General features: G+C 31.4%; 1 protein-coding gene across 1 annotated transcript in view; it reads left to right on the plus strand.

The window, feature by feature from the left end:
* LOC145328289 (uncharacterized) overlaps positions 1 to 24,960 on the plus strand; it is a 52,546-nt gene that overhangs the window by 23,010 nt on the left and 4,576 nt on the right. The window contains exons 11-22 of the mRNA XM_080171913.1: positions 2,170 to 2,236; positions 3,015 to 3,131; positions 3,704 to 3,789; positions 6,947 to 7,069; positions 7,502 to 7,575; positions 8,953 to 9,026; positions 10,755 to 10,825; positions 11,561 to 11,612; positions 12,139 to 12,214; positions 13,870 to 13,976; positions 14,220 to 14,281; positions 14,612 to 14,681. Of these exons, the coding sequence (XP_080028039.1) occupies positions 2,170 to 2,236; positions 3,015 to 3,131; positions 3,704 to 3,789; positions 6,947 to 7,069; positions 7,502 to 7,575; positions 8,953 to 9,026; positions 10,755 to 10,825; positions 11,561 to 11,612; positions 12,139 to 12,214; positions 13,870 to 13,976; positions 14,220 to 14,281; positions 14,612 to 14,681 (979 nt within the window). The remainder of the gene's footprint in view (positions 1 to 2,169; positions 2,237 to 3,014; positions 3,132 to 3,703; positions 3,790 to 6,946; positions 7,070 to 7,501; positions 7,576 to 8,952; positions 9,027 to 10,754; positions 10,826 to 11,560; positions 11,613 to 12,138; positions 12,215 to 13,869; positions 13,977 to 14,219; positions 14,282 to 14,611; positions 14,682 to 24,960) is intronic.

The following is a 24,960-nucleotide window of genomic DNA, read 5'->3' on the forward strand; positions in this document are numbered from 1 at the left end:
TTGTTGTCCTAGGAATCAGTATTCCAAAAATCAGATCAGTTAGATAATTTTTACACATAAAAATTTGTTGTTAAAAAAATTAAAATCAACATATTAAAAATGGGCGTATGGACATTCTGGTAATGATTATAGAATTGATACGCTTTCTAAACCGTACCTAATTAGTACAGGAATAACCTTGCAAAGTTTGAAATCGAATTCTAACATGTCCAAGTTAATGAAAAAGGTAATTGTTCCACCTAAAAAGCTAACTGTTACTGACGGACGGACAGACTAACCGACCCCAATTGTAGAAAAGCTTCAATTTAAAAAAAAAGTATATGTTGTAAATCAACTGTGCCAGTATTTTTAGTTAAATGATATGTTGATTTTTTATTACTGTTTTTACTTTCTAAGTTTAGAATTTCACGGTAATTTGAAGAAAAACAAGCATTAATTAAAGTCAGAAGGTACCCCCGTCGACAATTTTATGAGTTATAATTAATCTAAAAAAAAGGTTTTTAAAACAACTACTGCTTTCATGTGTTAAGTGTAATATACAGCATCTATATTTTACATCAAAGGCCATTTTAAAGTCAAATCATCACACATTTATTGTTAAAATCTTTGAAATTCTATAATCGCGAAGAAGGAACAGATACAATTTAGGTAAAACCAGTTTTGATTCAGCAAATGTGTCTATTTATAGGATCCATTGGCCGCTTGTTGCGTGTCGGTTTTAAATCCGCTAAACTGTTGAGGAAAAGCGTGGATAATTTGCTTCTATAAGAAATTAGCCTCCCACCAAAAAATATTGAACATGGGCAAGGAATGACTTCTATCTCCACCTCTCCTCAAGTGCCTCTAGAGGCCTCTAGTAACGAGTAACTAATTAAGGCTTGTTCAAATTGGTTTAGTAATCTAAAAATGTGAACGATAATTCCTGAAACGGTTGGGCACAATTTGGAAAGTGGTTCAATTCTATTAGCCTAAACAGAAAGTCATTACTTTATTTTTTTTTACGTGACACAGATATTTTGATCTTTAAAACCATTCCGCTGTTTAAATATTTTATTTATTGTCATTAAGATTCGTTTATACGAATGTTTAGCTTCACTTTTATGAATGTTGTCTTCCTGTTAGATATCCTATTATATAAAGTAGTAAGCTTTTTGTCTGTAGTGAAGAATCTCGCTAATCGTTAAACTGATATGGTCTTCATTTACGGTGAAGCTTCTTATAGGTACCGGAATGGGATTAGGCCACTTTTCTGCCTTTCCATTTTACTTCGAATAAAGAGCACCTAGATGCTAGGGGCGCAGCCGCTAATGGTATATATAAATCAATACATTATACTTAGATGTTGCTGCAGATTTTCGGTGCTTGCTTACATGTGAAGACCGGAGCACCGAACCCCCCCCCCCGCTTAGTTTTGACAAAAATCAAAAATAAGGGGGGGGTAGTTTTTAACCCCCCCCCTTAATTTTGAAGAAAATCCAAAAAATAAGGGGGGGGGGTAGTTTTTTCACTGTACAACACGCCAGAAAGTTGTGCGAGGTAAATCAAGTAAATTCAGTATACCAGAGGGGAAACCTTATTACAGGGATATTCATGTTTTGGGGCATAATTTCCTTATTTATTGACTTTGGCCAGTAAAAGGTTTTAATTTTGCGCAAAATTAAAACCTTTTACTGGCCAAAGTCAATAAATAAGGAAATTATGCCCCAAAACATGAATATCCCTGTAATAAGGTTTCCCCTCTGGTATACTGGATTTTCTTGATTTACCTCACTCAACTTTCTGGCGTGTTGTACAGTGAAAAAACTACCCCCCCCTTATTTTTGATTTTCTTCAAAATTAAGGGGGTGGTTAAGTCTTTGCCTTGCTGAGCACTTTGCCTCCTTGCCGTTTTCCAGACATTAAAAAACTACCCCCCCCCTTATTTTTGATTTTTGTCAAAACTAAGCGGGGGGGGGGGGGGGTTTCGGTGCTCCAGTCTACTACATGTAAGCAAGTACCAGATTTTCTTGTACTCTGATAGATTATTCGCATAGCTGGCTCAAATAACAATACCACCTCTACTAGATGAACAAACTGAACAATAAATGGGGATCAACCTAAATTGACGACAAATTTTCCCCTCTCAATAAATCCACGTATTTTATATCCATTTATTCATATTTTTCCTAGTCGAGCTGAAGTCACCAAGAACATGCCAACTTCTCCAAATATCACCAAAGCTGTCAAACAGTTTGAGGTAACAATTGCTAAGCAGTAAGCTGTCTAAGTGTGTGTGTTGTTCAGTATGATCTTTGTAACAGTTAGAACTACTTTGTCTGCAGTCCGCCAGTAGTCCGTCTGTCATTAGAAAATTCTATATGATAAATCATAATAAGTCGGCTGCGATTTAAGATACACAGCTGAAATTATGAGTGTATTAGAAGATAATAGTTATTTCTCGCATCGTATTATAAACAGCTTTCTGCAGCAGATATAGAATGTACAATTATAAGATTAAAACCAGTTTTTTAGCCTCGAGGTGCCGAAGGCACGGCCAAAAAAACTGGTTTTAATTTTATGATTGTACATTTTATATTCGTAGAAAGCAGATTATAATACAAAGCTAGACATAGTTTTTTCGTATGGATGAGAACCGGTTCCTATCCACCGGATTCGAATGAATACGAGAATAGTTATTTCTCGCATCGTATTATAAACAGCTTTCCGCGGATATAGAAAGTACTGATGAGATTAAAACCAGTTTTTTTAGGCCCTATCCACCGGATTCGAATGAATACGAGAAAGAATATTCAAGTTAATAGGAATGAAAAGAGAAAAGAGAAAAATTATAAAGATATAAATGTAAAGTACACACAAATATAATGAAGCTTTCACCTAAATCTTTTTCAAATCTGCCTTCCCCCTTACCACAAATGATGGATAAACTGGGATATGAAACGGCCAAAACTATGAACTGACCCACAGAGAGTATTGTTTTGCAGTGAATTTATCAACCCATATGATTTTTTACTTAGGCTATGTTCATGTATACCTCAGCCCTGAGAAAAATCTTAGTTGAAATGGCAGACAACATCAAAATGTTGGTTGATGAAGAGGCGGAGAATATTAAGTACCATTGTAAATGGCCAATTGTAAGTATTTCAATTGTCAAAAATGCTGCTAAAAAAGGTGCGTGATATTAAAAGTTATCCTTGGTCAAAACAGGTGAAACCAATTTAATATTACTTGACTTTACTAATTATCACAAGCATTAATTTCTTTAATTTTTGTGTTTTCATGATTTACAAGATTTCCTTTTTTATACCTTCCAAAAGGCTATTCAGTTTTAGTTGGGTTAGTTACAATAAGACTCAATTGTCAATATGAGATTATTACTTTTTTTTAACTATCATGCCAATTGTTGCAGACAACCAAACCTTTAATTAAACTGCTATCTTGTAATATCTTTTATGGTATTGATTTACCACTCTTTTGGATCACGGTATTCATCATACTTTAACTATTAGTGTCACACATATAAAATAGTAGCAGCTAATCTAACTTTTAGTAACTGGACAAAGTGTCTTAAAAATTAGCCATGTGATGTCATAAAGATGAGAGATTATCCATCCCTTTTTTAGGGATTTCCTTTCCCACTTCTCCTCTCATCTTCCTCATTTTTATGACGTCGCATGGCTGAAATGAAGATACTTTTCTATTTTAGATAATGCTATTCTGTTTGTGTTTGTCTGTACCCATCATAGTGTATCTTTCCAGCAAAGCAAGCTACTCAATGAGACAGTCATCAAGGTAAAACTCTTTTTATTCTCTTATTTCAATCTTTAATCGTTTTTTTCTTAAAAAAAGGGCATTATAGGTATCTGAGGTTTATTAAATCATCTTCTAGATTATGTAATGTTTTTGTAAGGTTATTGTTGATGCTATTTATATTGTTCTTTATATAATTATGTTTTATACTAAACGTTATTTTCCCTTAACAAGTATGACAACATCCATAAAAGCGAAGCTCTATAAAACTTTATTATAGAGATACCTCACACAAAATGCCTTTTCAAGAGAATAGGATAATTAAATCATGTATAGATTTGTAGTCCAAAAGGCCAAAAATCACCAAATTCAAAATGGAAAAACACACTTTCTGGTAATAATTACAAAGCTGCTACTATTTTCAACTACAGAAATCAGCTTGCGAAGTTTAAAATCGATAGGGCAATTTTAACATGCATAAATCAACAATAAGAGCTATCGGTTACGGAAAAGAAAAGAAAGTGATAAAAACCAGTTTTAAATCCAAACATTACATAATTTACATTCTCAAGTTGTACCTTCATCTAATATTCATTAGGGAAAAAAATTAATCCTTCTAAATGCCAACCTATGGGTGAATAAGTTGTTACATAAAATATTCACAACTACTGGGTCAAGTGCAGTTCACGATAAAATGTTCCTGTTAACAAATATCTCCAAAAATCTATGAACTTTTAACCAACAAAAGAGAGCCTACAAATAATCTGAAAGTTATTATTCAACAAAGCACGTGTTTTTTCTTCAGTGAAGCTTTCCCTGTCCATAATTGGATCTTGGCTATTTCAGATTATTTGTAGCCCTTCTTATGTCGCTGAAAACGGTGTGTGGGCATAGCATGTACGTTCAGCCGATTGGCAGCTAGCAGCCTTTAAGATTCATAGATATTTGGAGATATTCGTTACCAGGAACATTTTACCGTAGACTTCACTTGACATCAGCTACTAAGTAGCAAAGTAAGCATGTTGGTAATATTTCCCAAATCTTTTTTTGTAATCCAAATTATACAAAATTATGTAAGTACACTTAAAGTACAAAAAAAGATTACACTAAACCTAAACAGACATGCCCCCCTTAACTCTTAAACGGAAGGGGGGGTGGAGATAATAGTTATTTATTATATTGTAGTATAGACAGCTTTATGCGGTTATTATAATACAAAAGTATAAGATTAAAACCAGTTTTGATAGCAAGGAGGGGCAGAGGCCCAGGCTAACAAAACTGGAACCTGTTCTAATTCAGCGTATACTGATCGGTTTCAAATCCAAACTAGAATAGTTATTTCTCGCATCGTATTATAAACAGCTTTCCGCGGATATAGAACGTACAGTTATAAGATTAAAACAATTTTTTAGCCCCGAGGTGCCGAAGGCACGGGCTAAAAAAACTGGTTTTAATCTTATGATTGTACATTTTGATATTAGTAGAAAGCTGGATATAATACGATGCTAGACATAGTTTTTTCGCATGGATAAGAACCGGTTCCTATCCACCGGATTCGAATGAATACGAGAAAACTCTTTTGTATTTTAGTAATTTATTAATTTTAAATGCTTTGATGAAGTCTAATAAAACTCTAACTTTAATGAAGGAATCTTCCTAAAATGTAAAAAAAATGTTAATTCTAGCACCGTAACTTAAGTTGAACCTTGAAGTAAAAACATTGAAAATCAATTTTATTCTAATTTGAATTTCATCAATAAACCTATCAGGCCTCTCAATACATATTTCACTTTGATGTAAGCAAATAAAAAAAAAGAGAGAAAGAGAGTGTGCATTAGTTTATATAAGATAATGAATATTTAAAAGGAAAAATGGTTTTTATGACAATTTAATATTTGCAAGTTGACTCAATATTTCTTTAATAAAAAACAAAACAATGGCTTGCCTTTTTTGATTATGAGACAATCTTTTGGGTATACATCAAAGTAAAAGAATGAAAGAAATAAAAAGAGTAATAATTATAGAGTGGCTTCGCTCCTTTAAATGGGTGTGAATTTTAAATAAAGCAAGTATTACAAACAGTTTTCTCACCTGTATAGTAGTTTTGCTCACTTTTGAGAACAAAAGATTTGCAGCAAAAAAATAAAAGGGTTAGATGTCGGACAAAAAGATGTAAAAATTGAGGGGTATTTTTATTATTATTAAGAAAGTGATAACGGAAACATATAAGAATAATGATTGTCTCAAAAAGCCATCCTTAACATGTGAGTTTCAAAATTCACCACAACCAAGGGCTCAACCGTGCCGCAGCCTTAAATTTAAACCCACTTGTGTGCAAAAAAAAAGATGCTGTGAGTATTGGTTTAAAAAATATGACGTAACAAAAAAAATTAGCCAATGAGAGTCCACTACGCATGCCGCCATTGGCCTCTCATTTTAAACCAATACTCACAGCATCCAAAAAAAAATCTGAAAAGATGTATTGTCTGTTTAGGAACAGGTTTAGACATCCAGCAATATTTTAAAGTTATTATATGACGATTTCAGTGAGGCTTACACGCGGCTGACGTCTGGCTGCCCAGCCCTGCTTAAACCTTTTAACTTGTCCTCAACTATGAATAAATTTCAAAATCTCTTTTAAATTCCTGAAGGAAACAATTGTTGATTTATTCCAGAGAAATGTTTGTTTAAAATTGGTTTGTTTGATTTATTCTGGTTAGTTGAGCATTTGTTCTTCAAATATATTTACTTGAACTAACTTTCATTCATTGATTCTAAAAATTTAAAATAATTGGATTCAATTTGGTACCTCATAAAACAGTTTCCTTCATTTGAATAACATATGAAATTTTTGAAGAAAAAACACGTGTATTTGATGTCTTTATATATTAGATTAAGTTAAGTAAAAGTTTGAAGAGCCCGCAGGGTTAGGGACTTTTAAATAGAAACTAAGAAGTTCGATGGTTAAGAAGTAATTTTGATTAAAGCCCCCAATAAGATTTTTTAAAAAGAAACTAATATGGTGTTGAATTTAAAGAAAAGAAATTAGTTTTCATACTGAGTATTTTAACCCTTTGCGTAACAAGTTTGTGTGTTATTCTTGGACATGACATATTCTAGGTTTATGTATTATTAGCATTGACTTATCCCTTTATCCCAGCCAGTTCTGTCTAATTATAAGCCTTTTGATTTTCTTTAGAACTTTTGATGAACAAGCAGAGAATTTGAATTATGAGAAGAGGAAAACAGACGGGTTGTTACAGCAACTTCTTCCTGTGGATATTATTGCTAAACTAAAGTCAGGAGAACAACCCACACCAAAGTAAGTTTTGTTCTTGTTTGAGACTAGCAGCTCTAGGAGTTGTATTTTGTTTGTTAGTTCATTTCTTTAAGTCACGTTAATTTAGTTTTATTGGTTACTGGATAGCCCAGCAGGGTTTGAGTCCCCTCTATGGGATATGTATGGAAAAAACAACCCCTTAAATTTTTTATATAGTTCTAAAAATGAAGTAACTTTACTTTTTAATAAACTTGTTACAGGCCCGGACTAACAAAACTGGTATTACTTTAATGATTTGCATTTTATATTCGTAGAAAATTATCTGTAATACGATTCTATAGATTATTTTTCAGTATGGGTGAGAACCAGTTATAATCCATCGGTTATTAATCGCTTGAAGCAATACTAAATATATTTTTAAAAAGAGTCTTATTTTTATTTTTGAAAATACAGGATTTTCCTTTGTACTTTTAGGTTATATGAAAGTGCTACACTTTTCTTTGGTGATATTGTTGGATTTACACATCTTACAGCCATGAGCACTGCAGGTAATAATAATCTTTGTAAGGAAGCTTTTCTACAGTTCAGTGTGTTTTTATGGGTGCAATTTCAAAAAAAAATAGTTTATATTAGTTGCAAGGCTGCCTTGTAATTATGCATGTCTGTCCGAAGCTATGTTAAAGGGAAAGCTTGGTTCATACAGCTGTTATAAATAAATATATTATATAAACTTTTAGCTATACAAAAATGTTGAACATATAAAGGCTTAAGGGAAAGGTCAACTAAGTATATAGGATGAATGCATAGAGAAAAAAATAAAAGAGAGGAGTCGAAGCAACTAGAAGACGAAAATAGGCAGTGGGCCTAGAGGCCTACTCAGCGCTGTTGCCGCGCTAAAATTTATTGCTATTCCACTACTTTTCAAATGGGAGGATTAAAAATTATTAAAAAAAATATTTTTTTACTTTTTACTATTTCCATATTTAGGGCAAGAATATTAGATTAGATATTTTCGTTTTACTGTTTTAATTAAAAATTACATAGAATTTTATTTTTATTTAAAAAAATTTGTTCATAAAAGATGAATCCTTCTATTTCTAAAAAGGGGGAGAATTTTTTTCATAATGAACATTCAGCTGATTCTGACCGCCCACGGCTGTTTGCTAAATATTGCTTTTCTTTTTATTCACATTATTATTTATGATTGACTTACAAAAAGCCCTGGGCGGCTTTTGATTTTCGTCTGCTTCTAAATTTAGGGATGGGGAAGTAGTATTTTACCATGAAAAAGGGGTGAGTATTCATCCTCTTATCCTTTTTCCTTATGGATGAATGGTATCATTAAATCTAAAAGTACGTCCTTCTTTTATTAGTTAGATTAAGTTTAATGGTGTCCTTAATCATGAAATACACGAAGTTAGGGGTGCAGCCGCTAGTCATTAATTAGACAATGTTGTTTTAGAATTTCATTTCAACTAACGAATAAGTTTTGCACAAACTGGTAAAAAGTAATATTATTTTCTTTGCTTTTGGAATTCTGTTATACAATTTAAATATTTGATATTCTTAAGACAGACATATGTCACTTTTGGACCATTTATTTTATCGAATTACTGTCATCTCGTTGTCCCTCCTTTATCTCTAGTTCAAAAATATGTTTTATGTAAATGATCATAAACGTGCATATAGAATTGGAGGGGGTGGGGGGGGGGGGTATTACCCCACCCCTATTGACAAATTTCACAGAGGTTTAAAATGCTTGTTTTTATTTATATTTTAAAATTTACCATTAATAGGATAACAACTATTAATTACATGGTATCAAATAAACACGTTCTTTTATTCGCTGGTCTAAAAACTTCTGGGACTTATTTTTCGTGAGCAGTGTCAAAACTTTACAGACAATAATTGTATTCTGATTTTAGGACAAACAATTAAGTTCCTGAATGATTTGTATAATCTGTTTGACAAGGCTATCGATAATTATGATGTTTATAAGGTATTGTAATTTATCGTTTCATATTGTACACTACTTTCCGCGGTTATTAAAATGGGGTATTCCTGTCCAGTTTTTTGTTTAGGAATGAATATTCATTCCCGAGGGTAAGAAATATTCATTCCTAAACAAAAAACTGGACAGGAATATCATTCTCATTTAAACAAAAACTCATTTTTATGCTAGTAAAATGTGGTTTAATTTTGGTTTTTAAATTTCATTTATTTCCCTGGTATAATTTTTCTTTCTTTTAGTAATTAATAAAATTTCTAAAATCTTCCAAAAAAAATTAAAAATCTTCTAAAATCATACCAGGGATATAAATGAGATACCAGGGAAATAAATGAGTTATTTAAGCAAACAAAATTTAGCATAAATGGATATTTAAATCCCAAGGTATTAAATGATCGAGCGTTAGCTCATCATTTAATACCGAGGGATTTAAATATCCATTTATGCTAAATTTTGTTTGCTTAAATAACATTCTATTTCAACAAAAAGGTGATGTTAGCAAATAATTTCTTGAATAAAATCATAAAACGTTTTTTCATTTAATTTTCATTTTTTTCACTGTTGTGTTTTCTTTTTGACATTAAAAATAAAAATCATAAAAAATCTTCCAAATCAAAGAGAAAAAATCTTTGAATTATTGGTCAATTTAAGTTCAAAGATTTTTTTATTGTAAAAAGTTAATTTTTTAAAAATATTTTAGAGAAAAAATCTTTTAACAAAAAAATATTATTATAATCCAAGATAGCGTCAATACATGTAAAATAATATTTTCAAAACAAAAAATTAAAACTTGAATATCTTTTTTCACAGATTGAATTTCAAAAATTGGTCTGACATTTTTCCAAAGTCAGTATGATCTATCGATTGAAAAAGGTTTGAAACTGATAGAACATTTCTTTATACTAAAACATATTTTTTCTCCCGTTTTTTCCCACACTTCCAAAAAATGAAATTCAATGAAAATTAAAGGGTTCTCATGTTAAAAAAATTTTCTCACGGGTCCAAAAAATGAATTTAAATGAAAATCATATGTACCATTTAAATCAAAATAAATGGTTCCCACATTCTAAAAATTTTCCCACGCTTGACATTCTTGAAAAATGCTAAATAAATGGACATTTAAACAAACCAAAGATCGCGTTTTTTGCAATGGAATGAATATTTACATCCACTATTTAAGGGGTTGTTTATATGGGAATGAATAATTATAAGATTAAAATAAGTTTTGTTAATCCCGAGGGGCCAAAGGTGTGGACTTACAAAACTGGTATTAATATTTTGATTTTTATTTCAATAATAGTGCAAAATTGTCTGTAATACGATGTAATACATAGTTCAGTACAGCTGAGAACCGGTTCTAATCCAGCGGATATTAACCGGTTTGGAAGCCATACTGGAAAATCTTTTATTATCATTTGTATGTAAAATAAAAAACTGCAAAAAGTTGGGGTGGGGGAACATGGCTGTAAATTATTATAGTCCTCAAAGTTTTATTAATCATTTCTGTAATTCGTTGGCTTTTTAACATTGAGAAAGTTTAATAAAATTGGTGTTTATAAACTAGCAGTGTCAAACCTTTCCACCATTAACTTTAATCTTATTAAGGGGTACATCAAGTTATTGTACATTGCTTTATTCTCTAAGATCCCACGAAAATAAAATCACAGTTTCTTATAACAAGGATGCATTGAAAATTGATTTGTTTATATTATTTGTTAGGTTGAGATAGTTGGAGATGGATACCTTGTAGCCTCAGGACTCCCATATCCTAATGATAAGATTCATGCCAGGTAGATAAAGTTTATATCATCTATATAGTAGCTTCGCCCCTAGAGGTGAGGGAGAGGTAGTGAAAACTACCTCCCGTTTATGAGATCTTTGAGAAATACACACAACTTACTAGTTTAGAGAATAAGATAATCCATAAAAGTAACAGTATGTCTTACTGTCTGTACCGAAAGCTCACGATTAAAGTAATTTTCCTTTCCGTTAAACTTTTTTTAGGTCGTTGTTTAGGAAGGTTGTTGACTATTTTTAAGAGGGTATCTCAACTTTTTAAAAGAAAGTGTCTCTAAAAATAATTCTCAATAATTTAATAGTTTAACGTTTTTTCAGTCTCAAGATTATAAAAAAAGAGTTTTCTTTCTAGTTATAGAGCTGCTATGCTACTATATTAGTGTTATAAAGGCACTTTCAAACTTCAAATTAGATTAACATCAATCAATTACAATTTTGCATAAATTTGAAATTAATTCTACAAGTCATCGCTATTGAGTGTTTCATAAGGTAACAAGAATGAGTTATTATTCGCGCTGTATTCATTACATTTCTTTATTATTAACCAGCGGCTGTACCCCTAGTATCTAAGGGCTTTGTATTGAAAGGGTTAGGGACCTTTTGTGAAGCTTCCCTAAAATGGAGAACTATGGTTTACTTTTCATCTTTCCATTTTTTATTTTACTATCCGCGGAAAGCTGTCTATAATACGATGCGATAAATAACTAACATTGTTTCTTTTTCTTTAGAGAAATAGCAAATATGGCGATACGTCTCATGCAAAAAGTGGACGGCTTTAAAGTAAGTGAAATTTAAATTATTTTTAAAATCTTCGCTACCCATCATAGGTGTCTATTTGTAGATATTTTCTACTAATAAAAAGTTGTAGCCTTCCAAAATAATCTACAAACAATCCGTTATACAGAAACACTAAATCTATAGTTTATATGATAAAGTAAATTTAGACAGATTACTCTTCTCAAGTACATGTTATACAATTTTAAATCTTTTTATTTTGTCATTTTAAAATATTTGGTTTTAGGAATGATGTGCATTTTATTATTTTATACATTTCATGAGAATGTAAAATATTTGGTATATTAAATTCTAAACGTTTTGACTAAACGTTTCAATTGAAAAATAATAATGCATTTTAGTGCACATTTACACATGAAATTTTTATGAATTTGTAGTTAGAAATGTGCAAATTAGTTAAAGGAAATATCAAAACTTATCTAGAAATTCAAGAATCCAAATCTTGAATTTCTTGACTGATTGGTTCATTTAAGTTATTTAATTTTTTATATTTTGGAATTTATCTTCGTAGGTATCCCACCGTCCAGGATATAAACTACAGCTAAGGATGGGTATCCATTCTGGAAGTTGTGTGGGAGCAGTTGTAGGTAACCCTTTCTCTTGTATAAACTATAGCTGAGGATGGGTATACATTCTGGTAGCTGTGTGGGAGCAGTTGTAGGTAAACCTTTCTATTGTATAAACTACAGCTGAGGATGGGTATACATTCTGGTAGCTGTGTGGAGCAGTTGTAGGTAAACCTTTCTATTGTATAAACTACAGCTGAGGATGGGTATACATTCTGGTAGCTGTGTGGAGCAGTTGTAGGTAAACCTTTCACTTGTATAAAATACAACTGAGGATGGGTATCCATTCTGGAAGCTGTGTTAGAGCAGTTGTAGGTAAACCTTTCTCTTGTATATACTACAGCTAAGGATGGGTATCCATTCTGGAAGCTGTGTTGGAGCAGTTGTAGGTAAACCTTTCTCTTGTATATACTAGAGCTAAGGATGGGTATACATTCTGGAAGCTGTGTGGGAGCAGTTGTAGGTAAACCTTTCTATTGTATATACTACAGCTAAGGATGGGTATACATTCTGGAAGCTGTGTGGGAGCAGTTGTAGGTAAACCTTTCTATTGTATATACTACAGCTAAGGATGGGTATCCATTCTGGAAGCTGTGTGGGAGCAGTTGTAGGTAAACCTTTCTCTTGTATAAACTACAGCTAAGGATGGGTATCCATTCTGGAAGCTGTGTGGGAGCAGTTGTAGGTAAACCTTTCTATTGTATAAACTACAGCTGAGGATGGGTATCCATTCTGGAAGCTGTGAGGGAGCAGTTGTAGGTAAACCTTTCTCTTGTATAAACTACAGCTGTGTATCCATTCTGGAAGCTGTGTGGGAGCAGTTGTAGGTAAAACTTTATATCGTATAAACTAGAGCTGAGGATGGGTATCCATTCTGGAAGCTGTGAGGGAGCAGTTGTAGGTAAACCTTTCTCTTGTATAAACTACAGCTGAGGATGGGTATCCATTCTGGAAGCTGTGTGGGAGCAGTTGTAGGTAAACCTTTCTCTTGTATAAACTACAGCTAAGGATGGGTATATATTCTGGAAGCTGTGTGGGAGCAGTTGTAGGTAAAACTTTATATCGAATAAACTACAGCTGAGGATGGGTATCCATTCTGGAAGCTGTGTGGGAGCAGTTGTAGGTAAAACTTTCACTTGTGTATTATGTATAAACTACAGCTACGGATGGGTATACATTCTGGTAGCTGTGTGGGAGCAGTTGTAGGTAAAACTTTCTATTGTATAAACTACAGCTAAGGATATGTATCCAGTACAGTTTAAATTTGAATGCCAATTTACTCAAGGATCTAAAGGGATAAGACAATAGACAATGCATTGATATGCATTGGAAATAGTGATAACAAAATTGTAAAAAAGTTTTAAAAAAGTTTGGAGGAACCAACCGATGTCTCCTTCTTCCTTACAAATTACTTAATAATTAAAGATTTAAACTTTGGACCATGGGCTGCTATTCAGCCATTTAAATCCATTTGAAATTGTCGAAAATGGAATATTTTGTGGAGTAAAGTTGGAGTAAATCTTGTTTTTGTTTTACTGAAAGGGAAGTGGGTAAAAAGGGGGAGAAAAAAGGGAAGAGGGTTAAGGGGAAATGTTCACGTAGAATTGTTTGTCAGACTCAGAATAACATTCACTTTTCCCTGCTTTGGCCATTTTCTGTATGCTTTGCATATTTAGGATCTAAAATGCCACATTTTTCTGTGTTCGGAGACACTGTGAACATTGCTGCACTGATGGAATCAACATCGGAACCAATGAGAATTCAAATGTCTCACACCACCCAGGTATATAATGTTGTAAAGTGTTTTTTGTCTAAAACTTAAGATCTTGAATAATGCTTACCGAATTGGATTTATTATTTCAACAAAGCTTTGTACATGTATTGGAGTGGTTTTAGGCTATTTTTTGACCTCCCCTACCCTCCACTAGAGGCTAGGGACAAAGCAATCCCTACTCATTTTACTATCCGAAGAAAGCTGTCGTTAATACGATGCAATGAATAACTATTATAATATATGTATTTTTAGGCATTGCTTGAAGAGTTTGGAGGATTTAATTATGTTCTTAGAGGTCAAATGAGTGTTGCCAGGTACAAAGAAATATTTTCAAACAAAAATGCAAGATAATAATTAAAACATTTTCATGTTTTTCCTATATAAGCTGTGAGTGTGTTTGTGTATGTCCATAAAGATCTCAAGCTTAGCTTGATTTGTCGTTCTATATTTTTCAGGAACATTTAAATTGTTACAAGACCGATTCTAAGAGATATGACACAGAAAAAATAAACCCCTCACAAAATTTGTCTTTTTTTCAAACAAAAAATAAATGCGTTGAATGGGGTTATCTCCTGTTCCCTCTTAAACGAAAATACTAGATGATAGGGTCGTAACCACTGATAACCTGATGTTTTACTATCTAGGATCGGAGATGTAACATCATACTGGCTGTTGGACAAGCCGCATCTGAATGCCCAGGTTCCCAATGTAAAGGTATAATGTGCTTTATATGGACATGCAGACATTTAAGACTTCAATAGAGAGATGTTTCGCTTATAACAATACACATAATTGTCCCGGTAGTCCATATTTTAAAAATCAAGGGAATATAATAAATGTATAATACAAATATAGATTTTTAAAAATATAAAATTATTTTTGTTGCTGACAGTCCTTTTAATTAAATTACAATAAGCAAAAATAGTGGATCATGGAAAGAAAACAAAGTCATTCCTAATTAGGACAGAAGTCACTGGAAATTGATCTAAGGAAGGCTACTTATGTCCTTCATCTAACAAAATCTAACTTAAGGGAGGTGACTTATGTCCTTTGTCTGACAAATTCTTACATTAGGAAGGCTGCTTATGTCCTTCATCTTACAAAACATAGCAAATTCTTGCAAAACATAGCAAATTCTTACAAGACATAGCAAATTCTTGCAAAACATTGCATATTCTTACAAAACATAGCAAATTCTTGCAAAACATAGCAAATACTTGGAAAACTTAGCTTTTCTGTCCTTCACATAGCTAATTCTTGCAAAACATAGCAAATTCTTACAAAACATAGCAAATTCTTACAAAACATAGCAAATTCTTGCAAAACATAGCAAATTCTTACAAAACATAGCAAATTCTTACAAAACATAGCTATTTCTGTCCTTCACATAGCTAATTCTTGCAAAACATAGCAAATTCTTACAAAACATAGCAAATTCTTGCAAAACATTGCAAATTCTTACAAAACAAAGCAAATCCTTGCAAAACATAGCAAATTCTTACAAAACATAGCAAATTCTTACAAAACATAGCAAATTCTTGGAAAACTTAGCTTTTCTGTCCTTCACATAGCTAATTCTTGCAAAACATAGCAAATTCTTACAAAAAATAGCAAATTCTTGCAAAACATAGCAAATTCTTGCAAAACATAGCAAATTCTTACAAAACATAGCTATTTCTTGCAAAACATAGCAAATTCTTGCAATGAGGGTCCCAAACTCAAAAACGAATTTTCAGCGCGATCCGACCACCGGTTCTTGAGATACGGTGACCTGGTGTCCTTGGTAACGACTGTAAGATTTGGGAAATGGTTCGAATCCTTAGTAAATTTGGAAAGTCCAAAAATATTTTGACACTTAGTCAAATTTTTGAAGAAAAAATACCCAGGTGACACCAAGCGTACTTACTGAGAGGACAAAAATATTCAGTGTGTGTGTTAAGTGTCAAAAAATTTTTGGACTTTAAGAATTCTAAAAAATTTAATAAGGATTCGAACCATTTCCCAAATCTTACCGTCGGTACCAAGGACACCAGGTCACCGTATCTCAAGAACCGGTGGTCGGATTGCGCTGAAAATTCGTTTTTGAGTTTGGGACCCTCATTGCAAGAATTTGCTATGTTTTGCAAGAATTAGCTATGTTTTGTGGGAATTTGCTATTTTTTGTAAGAATTTGCTATGTTTTGCAAGAATTTGCTATTTTTTGTAAGAATTTGCTATGTTTTGCAAGAATTAGCTATGTGAAGGACAGAAAAGCTAAGTTTTCCAAGAATTTGCTATGTTTTGTAAGAATTTGCTATGTTTTGCAAGAATTTGCTATGTTTTGTAAGAATTTGCTATGTTTTGTAAGAATTTGCTATGTTTTGCAAGAATTTGCTATGTTTTGCAAGAATTTGCTATGTTTTGTAAGAATTTGCTATGTTTTGCAAGAATTTGCTATGTTTTGCAAGAATTAGCTATGTGAAGGACAGAAAAGCTAAGTTTTCCAAGAATTTGCTATGTTTTGTAAGAATTTGCTATGTTTTGCAAGAATTTGCTATATTTTATAAGAATTTGCTATGTTTTGCAAGAATTTGCTATGTTTTGCAAGAATTAGCTATGTGAAGGACTGAAAAGCTAAGTTTTCCAAGAATTTGCTATGTTTTGCAAGAATTTGCTATGTTTTGTAAGAATTTGCAATGTTTTGCAAGAATTTGCTATGTTTTGTAAGAATTTGCTATTTTTTGCAAGAATTTGCTATGTTTTGTAAGAATTTGCTATGTTTTGTAAGAATTTGCTATGTTTTGCAAGAATTTGCTATGTTTTGCAAGAATTTGCTATGTTTTGTAAGAATTTGCTATGTTTTGCAAGAGTTTGCTATGTTTTGCAAGAATTAGCTATGTGAAGGACCAGTCATATCGTTAGTTTCAAAAACTAATTTATGGCTTCAAAATATTAAAATTGGTGCCAAATATTGCTAAATTCCCTAATTTTCATACTGGGGGTTAAATGTGTGAAAGAAAGGGGTTAAATAGGTATTTGATAAATATTGAAATAGCTATACATTTTCATACGGCCAGGATATCGTTGTAAATCACTAATTATCCCTTTCAAAAACTTAGCTAGACCGTTTAATTTTATTGGGCAATTTGAGTTTTTTAAAAAATAGTGGATTTCTCAAATAAAATAGCCTGTTCATATGATCACGGAACCTTCGCATATTTCTAGCAAAAGTTTTTTTTTGTTGGCTTTTGTCTGAAGCTTAACATTAATAAATACATAAATTTTTAAAAGCAAAAAAGAAAGATAAATATACGAATTAAACTATTAGAAGCTACCCTGTAAAGGTCAGCTAGATCAAAACAGACGCACACACGCACATTCAACATTTAAAATTTGTGCCGTGTTGTTATTTTTGTTTTTTTGGTCAGTAGCTTAAGATTAAGAAATATCTGAACTAGTATCCTATTAGTATTATATAGGTTATTTTTTTCTAAATACTTACTCTTCTTATATTTATTTAAGTCTCGTTGTAAAAGATCCCTCCCCTAATATATGATATGATATGTCATCGGTCAACTTTTGCTAAAAGAGGTGGGGGGGGGGGAGTATAGGTCAAGTGAAAGTTAAATCCTAAAGGGTATTTATATTTCCATCCAAAGTTGCAAGTCAAATATGAATATGAAAGGGGGGGGGGGGGGGTTAAAATGTATATTGTCCTTGTTCACGTGACTAAGTTGACCCTTTTATCAATATACCTTGTATATTGGGGAATATTAACAAGGATTAAAACATCCATAAAAACTAGTACTGAAACTTTATGACAAACGGATACAGGAAGCAAATGCCTACATTACCAGAAATGAAAAAAGCTATCCGCTTTCTTACGGATTGACCAGCCCTAATTATAAAAAAGCTATTGTTCTGTAAGATTAAAACAATTTCTGAAACTGTATAACAAACGGATAATAACACTTAAATAGTTTCAGAATAGTCGATGGAATCAAATGCCTAAATTACCAAAAAAGCTATCCGTTTTTTACGGACGGACAAACTGACCCTAATTATAGAAAATTATTGTTCTGTATGAAGATCTCATATTTCTCATGTGAGTTCAGTTAAGTTGACCCTTCCAGTTTCCCTTCCTTAATCAGGTGACATAAATTTTTCCTCCCCGCCCCCCCACCCCAAAAAAAAAATAATTGTAAATAATAAATTTAAAAATAGTAACTTTCTGAATTTTGAATTTTCTTATTGGTGGATAGAAATGAATATAAATAGATTCAGATTTCAATTTGAGATCCTTTGGTAGAGAGAGATTAACAGACATCCTATTATTTTATTTTTTGGTTTTCAATGATAACTATGATATATAGAGTAGACAGAACAGAAATGTACAATCGTTAGATTATTAAAACCTGTTTTTTAGCCCCGAGGAGCCGTTTAACTATGAAAGAAATAGCTATCTGTCTTAAAGAACAAACGAATTAAAAAGTAAAAACTTTGTATATTTGTTTTACATAGAAAAAGAGTAGTTTTTATTGCAAATCAAATATAATTTTTTTCATTTGTTTTTTATCCGTGGAGATTAACAGACATCCTATTATTTTATTCTTTGGTTTTCAATGATAACTATGATATATAGACAGAACAGAAATGTACAATCGTTTGATTATTAAAACCAGTTTTTTTAGCCCCGAGGAGCCGTTTAACTATGAAAGAAATAGCTATCTGTCTTAAAGAACGAACGAATTAAAAAGTAAAAACTTTGTATATTTGTTTTACATAGAAAAAGAGTAGTTTTTATTGCAAATCAAATATAATTTTTTTGCATTTGTTTTTTATCCGTGGACCGTGGGACATGAAATTACGTTGTTTCTCTTAAATAAATTAATAAATTCTGCAGATTAAGCATCAAATCCTCCCCCCCTCCTCAAGGGGAAATTAGGAGAATTCTTACATGTCTACCTAATAAAACATCCATAAGTAGCGAAGCTCTAAAATTATGAATAATAAATAGACCATTTGGAACAATGTATGGTTGTCTTTTGAAGCATTAAGCTAATAGAAAAACGTTAAAACTTAAACAATTGAATTTACAATTACATAATCCTAAATTTGCCTAAACTTAAAATTGTTTATTTCTTATCAGTTCAGCATAGAGAAAGATTGATTATATTAAGTAGGGTCAAGCGGTGTGTTTTTTTTTCGGTTTGTTGAACCTGCAAATCATAAGGACTTAAACCTAGGACCCAATACTTTTTTACAGTATAATTTGATAAGTTATTTTATGTTAGTTAATAATGAAAGATACTGTGAAAATGCGATATATAAAAATTAAAAATCTGTTCGTTTTAATTAATTTCATTGCTTCTTAAATAGCGGATGAGGAAACAAATACTATGTATTATCATAATATTTCCATATTGTTTTCACTTGGAAATTTTCTTTATTATTTGGCGAATATTATCACTTTGCCTTTGTATATTTAAATCTAAAATTCAATATCAATTTTTCAAATAATACAATAAGACCCAATAAGTACCCTAAAAATTCATCTCACAAAAATTTCATTTCATACTTTTTTGTAGGAACAAATTGGATTTGTTTTTTTTTTTCTGTCAGTCGATTAGAACATGGAGAAAAATGTCATTTAATGAAGGTGGGGAAAAAACTGAGATCGCCCCGCTTTACCCTAAGGTTTAATTATTTAATAAACATGTTTAAAGCTACATTGTGAGATTTTTACAATTTACACCTCTAAATATATAAAGATAGAATATAGATTATTATTATTGTCCACTGTCCTATCCCCTCCTAATATTTATGTTTTTCCCCCTTTTTTTTTGGGGGGGGGGAGCTATACAGAATCAGATATCCTATTAGCAAAATATTGTATTTTTTGTATGAAAGAATAATAAAATAAAATAAACTTATTAATACAATTGAAAGTAACAGGATCATAATAATGTATTGTATTTGTATTTTCAATTTTGTTTGAACAATATGAAATAAACCTATTATTTATTACAGCTAATTTGTTATTTAACAATCTCTGCTAACCCACCCAACTCGAACTCTCATTGGTCTGTTTGTTTCGTGTCGTCCGACAGATTTTGCGCTCTCCTTGGTTAGGCTCGGAATTGGTAAAGTTAAAGCTAAGAAGATGTCTTTATTTATATTACTAGTAAGTAGTAAAGAGGAGGGAGGGGACTCGAGTATTATTATTATAAAGTCTCCTGTATTTATTTAAATGTATGATTTATGGGGATTAACCCTCGGAATAGGGGGGGGGGGGTGGTGGTAAGTAACTGGTAACATGATATTACGGTCAGCCAAGGTGTTCGTACAGAAATGTTGTAAGAATTATTCTTTAGAAAATTCAAGCTATATTTTAAATTTGAGAACTTAAGTAACTGATATAGATATTATATTAATTATTATAAAAAAAAATTTTGTTTGGTATATTAGATAAATAAATAGCTATTTCTGATCATTGATACACCAAAGTCAAGCGATATTTTGAAAAATTAAGTATCACATATAGATATTATAAAAAAACCTTTGGTTGGTATATTAGCTACTTCTGAATCTGATGCATCATTGTAACCCCCCCCCCCCCCACGCCAGAATTCATTAACAATATATATGCACCTGTTTCTCTACTTTGTGTGTGACTCACGTATAAGATATTTTAAGAAATATGATTGGGGGTGGGGGGGGGGGGGGGGTTACATAACATTTTTAAAAAATAATACATAATTAATAAATCTACAAAATCCTATTTCTTTATTTGAACTGACAAACACAACAGAACATAAAGTAACTGGAAAAGTCAAAAGATAAATTAGCAATAACAACTTTGGAGACTTTTTTTCTTTAATTGTGATTGGTTGGTTTATTAAGCATGAAATGCTGCCAAAATGGAAATAAAAAAACAAGCAAAATTAGCAATAAGAACTAAGATTAACTATCTTGATAATCTGGCTACGAGATTGCGTGATGCTATAAAAAAAATCTATTCACCAAACCTCTATTATTCCAAGTCATAAAATTCTAGTAAGGCCATAAACCTTCTTCGTATGATAATATTTTCCGGAATTTTTATGATTTTCTGACAATGTTTGACCGTAAAGATATGTGAACATATGTAGTATCTTACAAATACATCCCAAATCTAGCATAAGTTGACCCCTTCTCTCCGTATGAAAATGTTAACAGAGGTGTGAAGTCTCAATTTCCGGTCGTTTGAATATATCGGGGAATTTGTATATTTTTAGGGTTATTTTAGTATTTTGAAAATATTGAAAACAGTAACATTTCTCTACGAAATCACCCATCGTTTACGATTTTGAGTATGTTTTGAAAAATACTATAAACTAAAACTATCATTGTGAAGGACAGAAAAGCTAAGTTTTCCAAGAATTTGCTATGTTTTGTAAGAATTTGCTATGTGAAGGACAGAAAAGCTAAGTTTTCCAAGAATTTGCTATGTTTTGTAAGAATTTGCTATGTTTTGCAAGAATTTGCTATGTTTTGTAAGAATTTGCTATGTTTTGCAAGAATTTGCTATGTTTTGTAAGAACTTGCTATGTTTTGCAAGAATTAGCTATGTGAAGGACAGAAAAGCTAAGTTTTCCAAGAATTTGCTATGTTTTGCAAGAATTTGCTATGTTTTGTAAGAATTTGCAATGTTTTGCAAGAATTTGCTATGTTTTGTAAGAATTTGCTATGTTTTGCAAGAATTTGCTATGTTTTGTAAGAATTTGCAATGTTTTGCAAGAATTTGCTATGTTTTGTAAGAATTTGCAATGTTTTGCAAGAATTTGCTAAGTTTTGTAAGAATTTGCTATGTTTTGCAAGAATTAGCTATGTGAAGGACAGAAAAGCAATGTTTTGCAAGAATTTGCTATGTTTTGTAAGAATTTGCAATGTTTTGCAAGAATTTGCTATGTTTTGTAAGAATTTGCTATGTTTTGCAAGAATTTGCTATGTTTTGTAAGAATTTGCTATGTTTTGCAAGAATTTGCTATGTTTTGTAAGAATTTGCTATGTTTTGCAAGGATTTGCTATGTTTTGTAAGAATTTGCAATGTTTTGCAAGAATTTGCTATGTTTTGTAAGAATTTGCTATGTTTTGCAAGAATTAGCTATGTGATGGACAGAAAAGCTAAGTTTTGTAAGAATTTGCTATGTTTTGTAAGAATTTGCTATGTTTTGTAAGAATTTGCTATGTTTTGCAAGAATTTGCTATGTTTTGTAAGAATTTGCTATGTTTTGCAAGAATTTGCTATGTTTTGCAAGAATTTGCTATGTTTTGTAAGAATTTGCTATGTTTTGCAAGAATTTGCTATGTTTTGTAAGAACTTGCTATGTTTTGCAAGAATTAGCTATGTGAAGGACAGAAAAGCTAAGTTTTCCAAGAATTTGCTATGTTTTGCAAGAATTTGCTATGTTTTGTAAGAATTTGCAATGTTTTGCAAGAATTTGCTATGTTTTGTAAGAATTTGCTATGTTTTGCAAGAATTTGCTATGTTTTGTAAGAATTTGCAATGTTTTGCAAGAATTTGCTATGTTTTGTAAGAATTTGCAATGTTTTGCAAGAATTTGCTAAGTTTTGTAAGAATTTGCTATGTTTTGCAAGAATTAGCTATGTGAAGGACAGAAAAGCAATGTTTTGCAAGAATTTGCTATGTTTTGTAAGAATTTGCAATGTTTTGCAAGAATTTGCTATGTTTTGTAAGAATTTGCTATGTTTTGCAAGAATTTGCTATGTTTTGTAAGAATTTGCTATGTTTTGCAAGAATTTGCTATGTTTTGTAAGAATTTGCTATGTTTTGCAAGGATTTGCTATGTTTTGTAAGAATTTGCAATGTTTTGCAAGAATTTGCTATGTTTTGTAAGAATTTGCTATGTTTTGCAAGAATTAGCTATGTGATGGACAGAAAAGCTAAGTTTTGTAAGAATTTGCTATGTTTTGTAAGAATTTGCTATGTTTTGTAAGAATTTGCTATGTTTTGCAAGAATTTGCTATGTTTTGTAAGAATTTGCTATGTTTTGCAAGAATTTGCTATGTTTTGCAAGAATTAGCTATGTGAAGGACAGAAAAGCTAAGTTTTCGAAGAATTTGCTATGTTTTGTAAGAATTTGCTATGTGAAGGACAGAAAAGCTAAGTTTTCCAAGAATTTGCTATGTTTTGTAAGAATTTGCTATGTTTTGCAAGAATTTGCTATGTTTTGTAAGAATTTGCTATGTTTTGCAAGAATTTGCTATGTTTTGTAAGAATTTGCTATGTTTTGCAAGAATTAGCTATGTGAAGGACAGAAAAGCTAAGTTTTCCAAGAATTTGCTATGTTTTGCAAGAATTTGCTATGTTTTGTAAGAATTTGCAATGTTTTGCAAGAATTTGCTATGTTTTGTAAGAATATGCTATGTTTTGCAAGAATTTGCTATGTTTTGTAAGAATTTGCAATGTTTTGCAAGAATTTGCTATGTTTTGTAAGAATTTGCAATGTTTTGCAAGAATTTGCTATGTTTTGTAAGAATTTGCTATGTTTTGCAAGAATTAGCTATGTGAAGGACAGAAAAGCAATGTTTTGCAAGAATTTGCTATGTTTTGTAAGAATTTGCAATGTTTTGCAAGAATTTGCTATGTTTTGTAAGAATTTGCTATGTTTTGCAAGAATTTGCTATGTTTTGTAAGAATTTGCTATGTTTTGCAAGAATTTGCTATGTTTTTTTTTTAAGAATTTGCTATGTTTTGCAAGGATTTGCTATGTTTTGTAAGAATTTGCAATGTTTTGCAAGAATTTGCTATGTTTTGTAAGAATTTGCTATGTTTTGCAAGAATTAGCTATGTGATGGACAGAAAAGCTAAGTTTTGTAAGAATTTGCTATGTTTTGTAAGAATTTGCTATGTTTTGTAAGAATTTGCTATGTTTTGCAAGAATTTGCTATGTTTTGTAAGAATTTGCTATGTTTTGCAAGAATTTGCTATGTTTTGCAAGAATTAGCTATGTGAAGGACAGAAAAGCTAAGTTTTCGAAGAATTTGCTATGTTTTGTAAGAATTTGCTATGTGAAGGACAGAAAAGCTAAGTTTTCCAAGAATTTGCTATGTTTTGTAAGAATTTGCTATGTTTTGCAAGAATTTGCTATGTTTTGTAAGAATTTGCTATGTTTTGCAAGAATTTGCTATGTTTTGTAAGAATTTGCTATGTTTTGCAAGAATTAGCTATGTGAAGGACAGAAAAGCTAAGTTTTCCAAGAATTTGCTATGTTTAGCAAGAATTTGCTATGTTTTGTAAGAATTTGCAATGTTTTGCAAGAATTTGCTATGTTTTGTAAGAATTTGCTATGTTTTGCAAGAATTTGCTATGTTTTGTAAGAATTTGCAATGTTTTGCAAGAATTTGCTATGTTTTGTAAGAATTTGCAATGTTTTGCAAGAATTTGCTATGTTTTGTAAGAATTTGCTATGTTTTGCAAGAATTAGCTATGTGAAGGACAGAAAAGCAATGTTTTGCAAGAATTTGCTATGTTTTGTAAGAATTTGCAATGTTTTGCAAGAATTTGCTATGTTTTGTAAGAATTTGCTATGTTTTGCAAGAATTTGCTATGTTTTGTAAGAATTTGCTATGTTTTGCAAGAATTTGCTATGTTTTGTAAGAATTTGCTATGTTTTGCAAGGATTTGCTATGTTTTGTAAGAATTTGCAATATTTTGCAAGAATTTGCTATGTTTTGTAAGAATTTGCTATGTTTTGCAAGAATTAGCTATGTGATGGACAGAAAAGCTAAATTTTCCAAGAATTTGCTATGTTTTGTAAGAATTTGCTATGTTTTGTAAGAATTTGCTATGTTTTGCAAGAATTTGCTATGTTTTGTAAGAATTTGCTATGTTTTGCAAGAATTTGCTATGTTTTGCAAGAATTAGCTATGTGAAGGACAGAAAAGCTAAGTTTTCCAATATTTTGCTATGTGATGGACCAAAAACCAATTTTATGCAAGATTTTGCTAT

This window comes from Acartia tonsa, chromosome 9 (genome assembly GCF_053477335.1).
Source record: "Acartia tonsa isolate MP-2025a chromosome 9, ASM5347733v1, whole genome shotgun sequence".
Classification (NCBI taxonomy): domain Eukaryota; kingdom Metazoa; phylum Arthropoda; class Copepoda; order Calanoida; family Acartiidae; genus Acartia; species Acartia tonsa.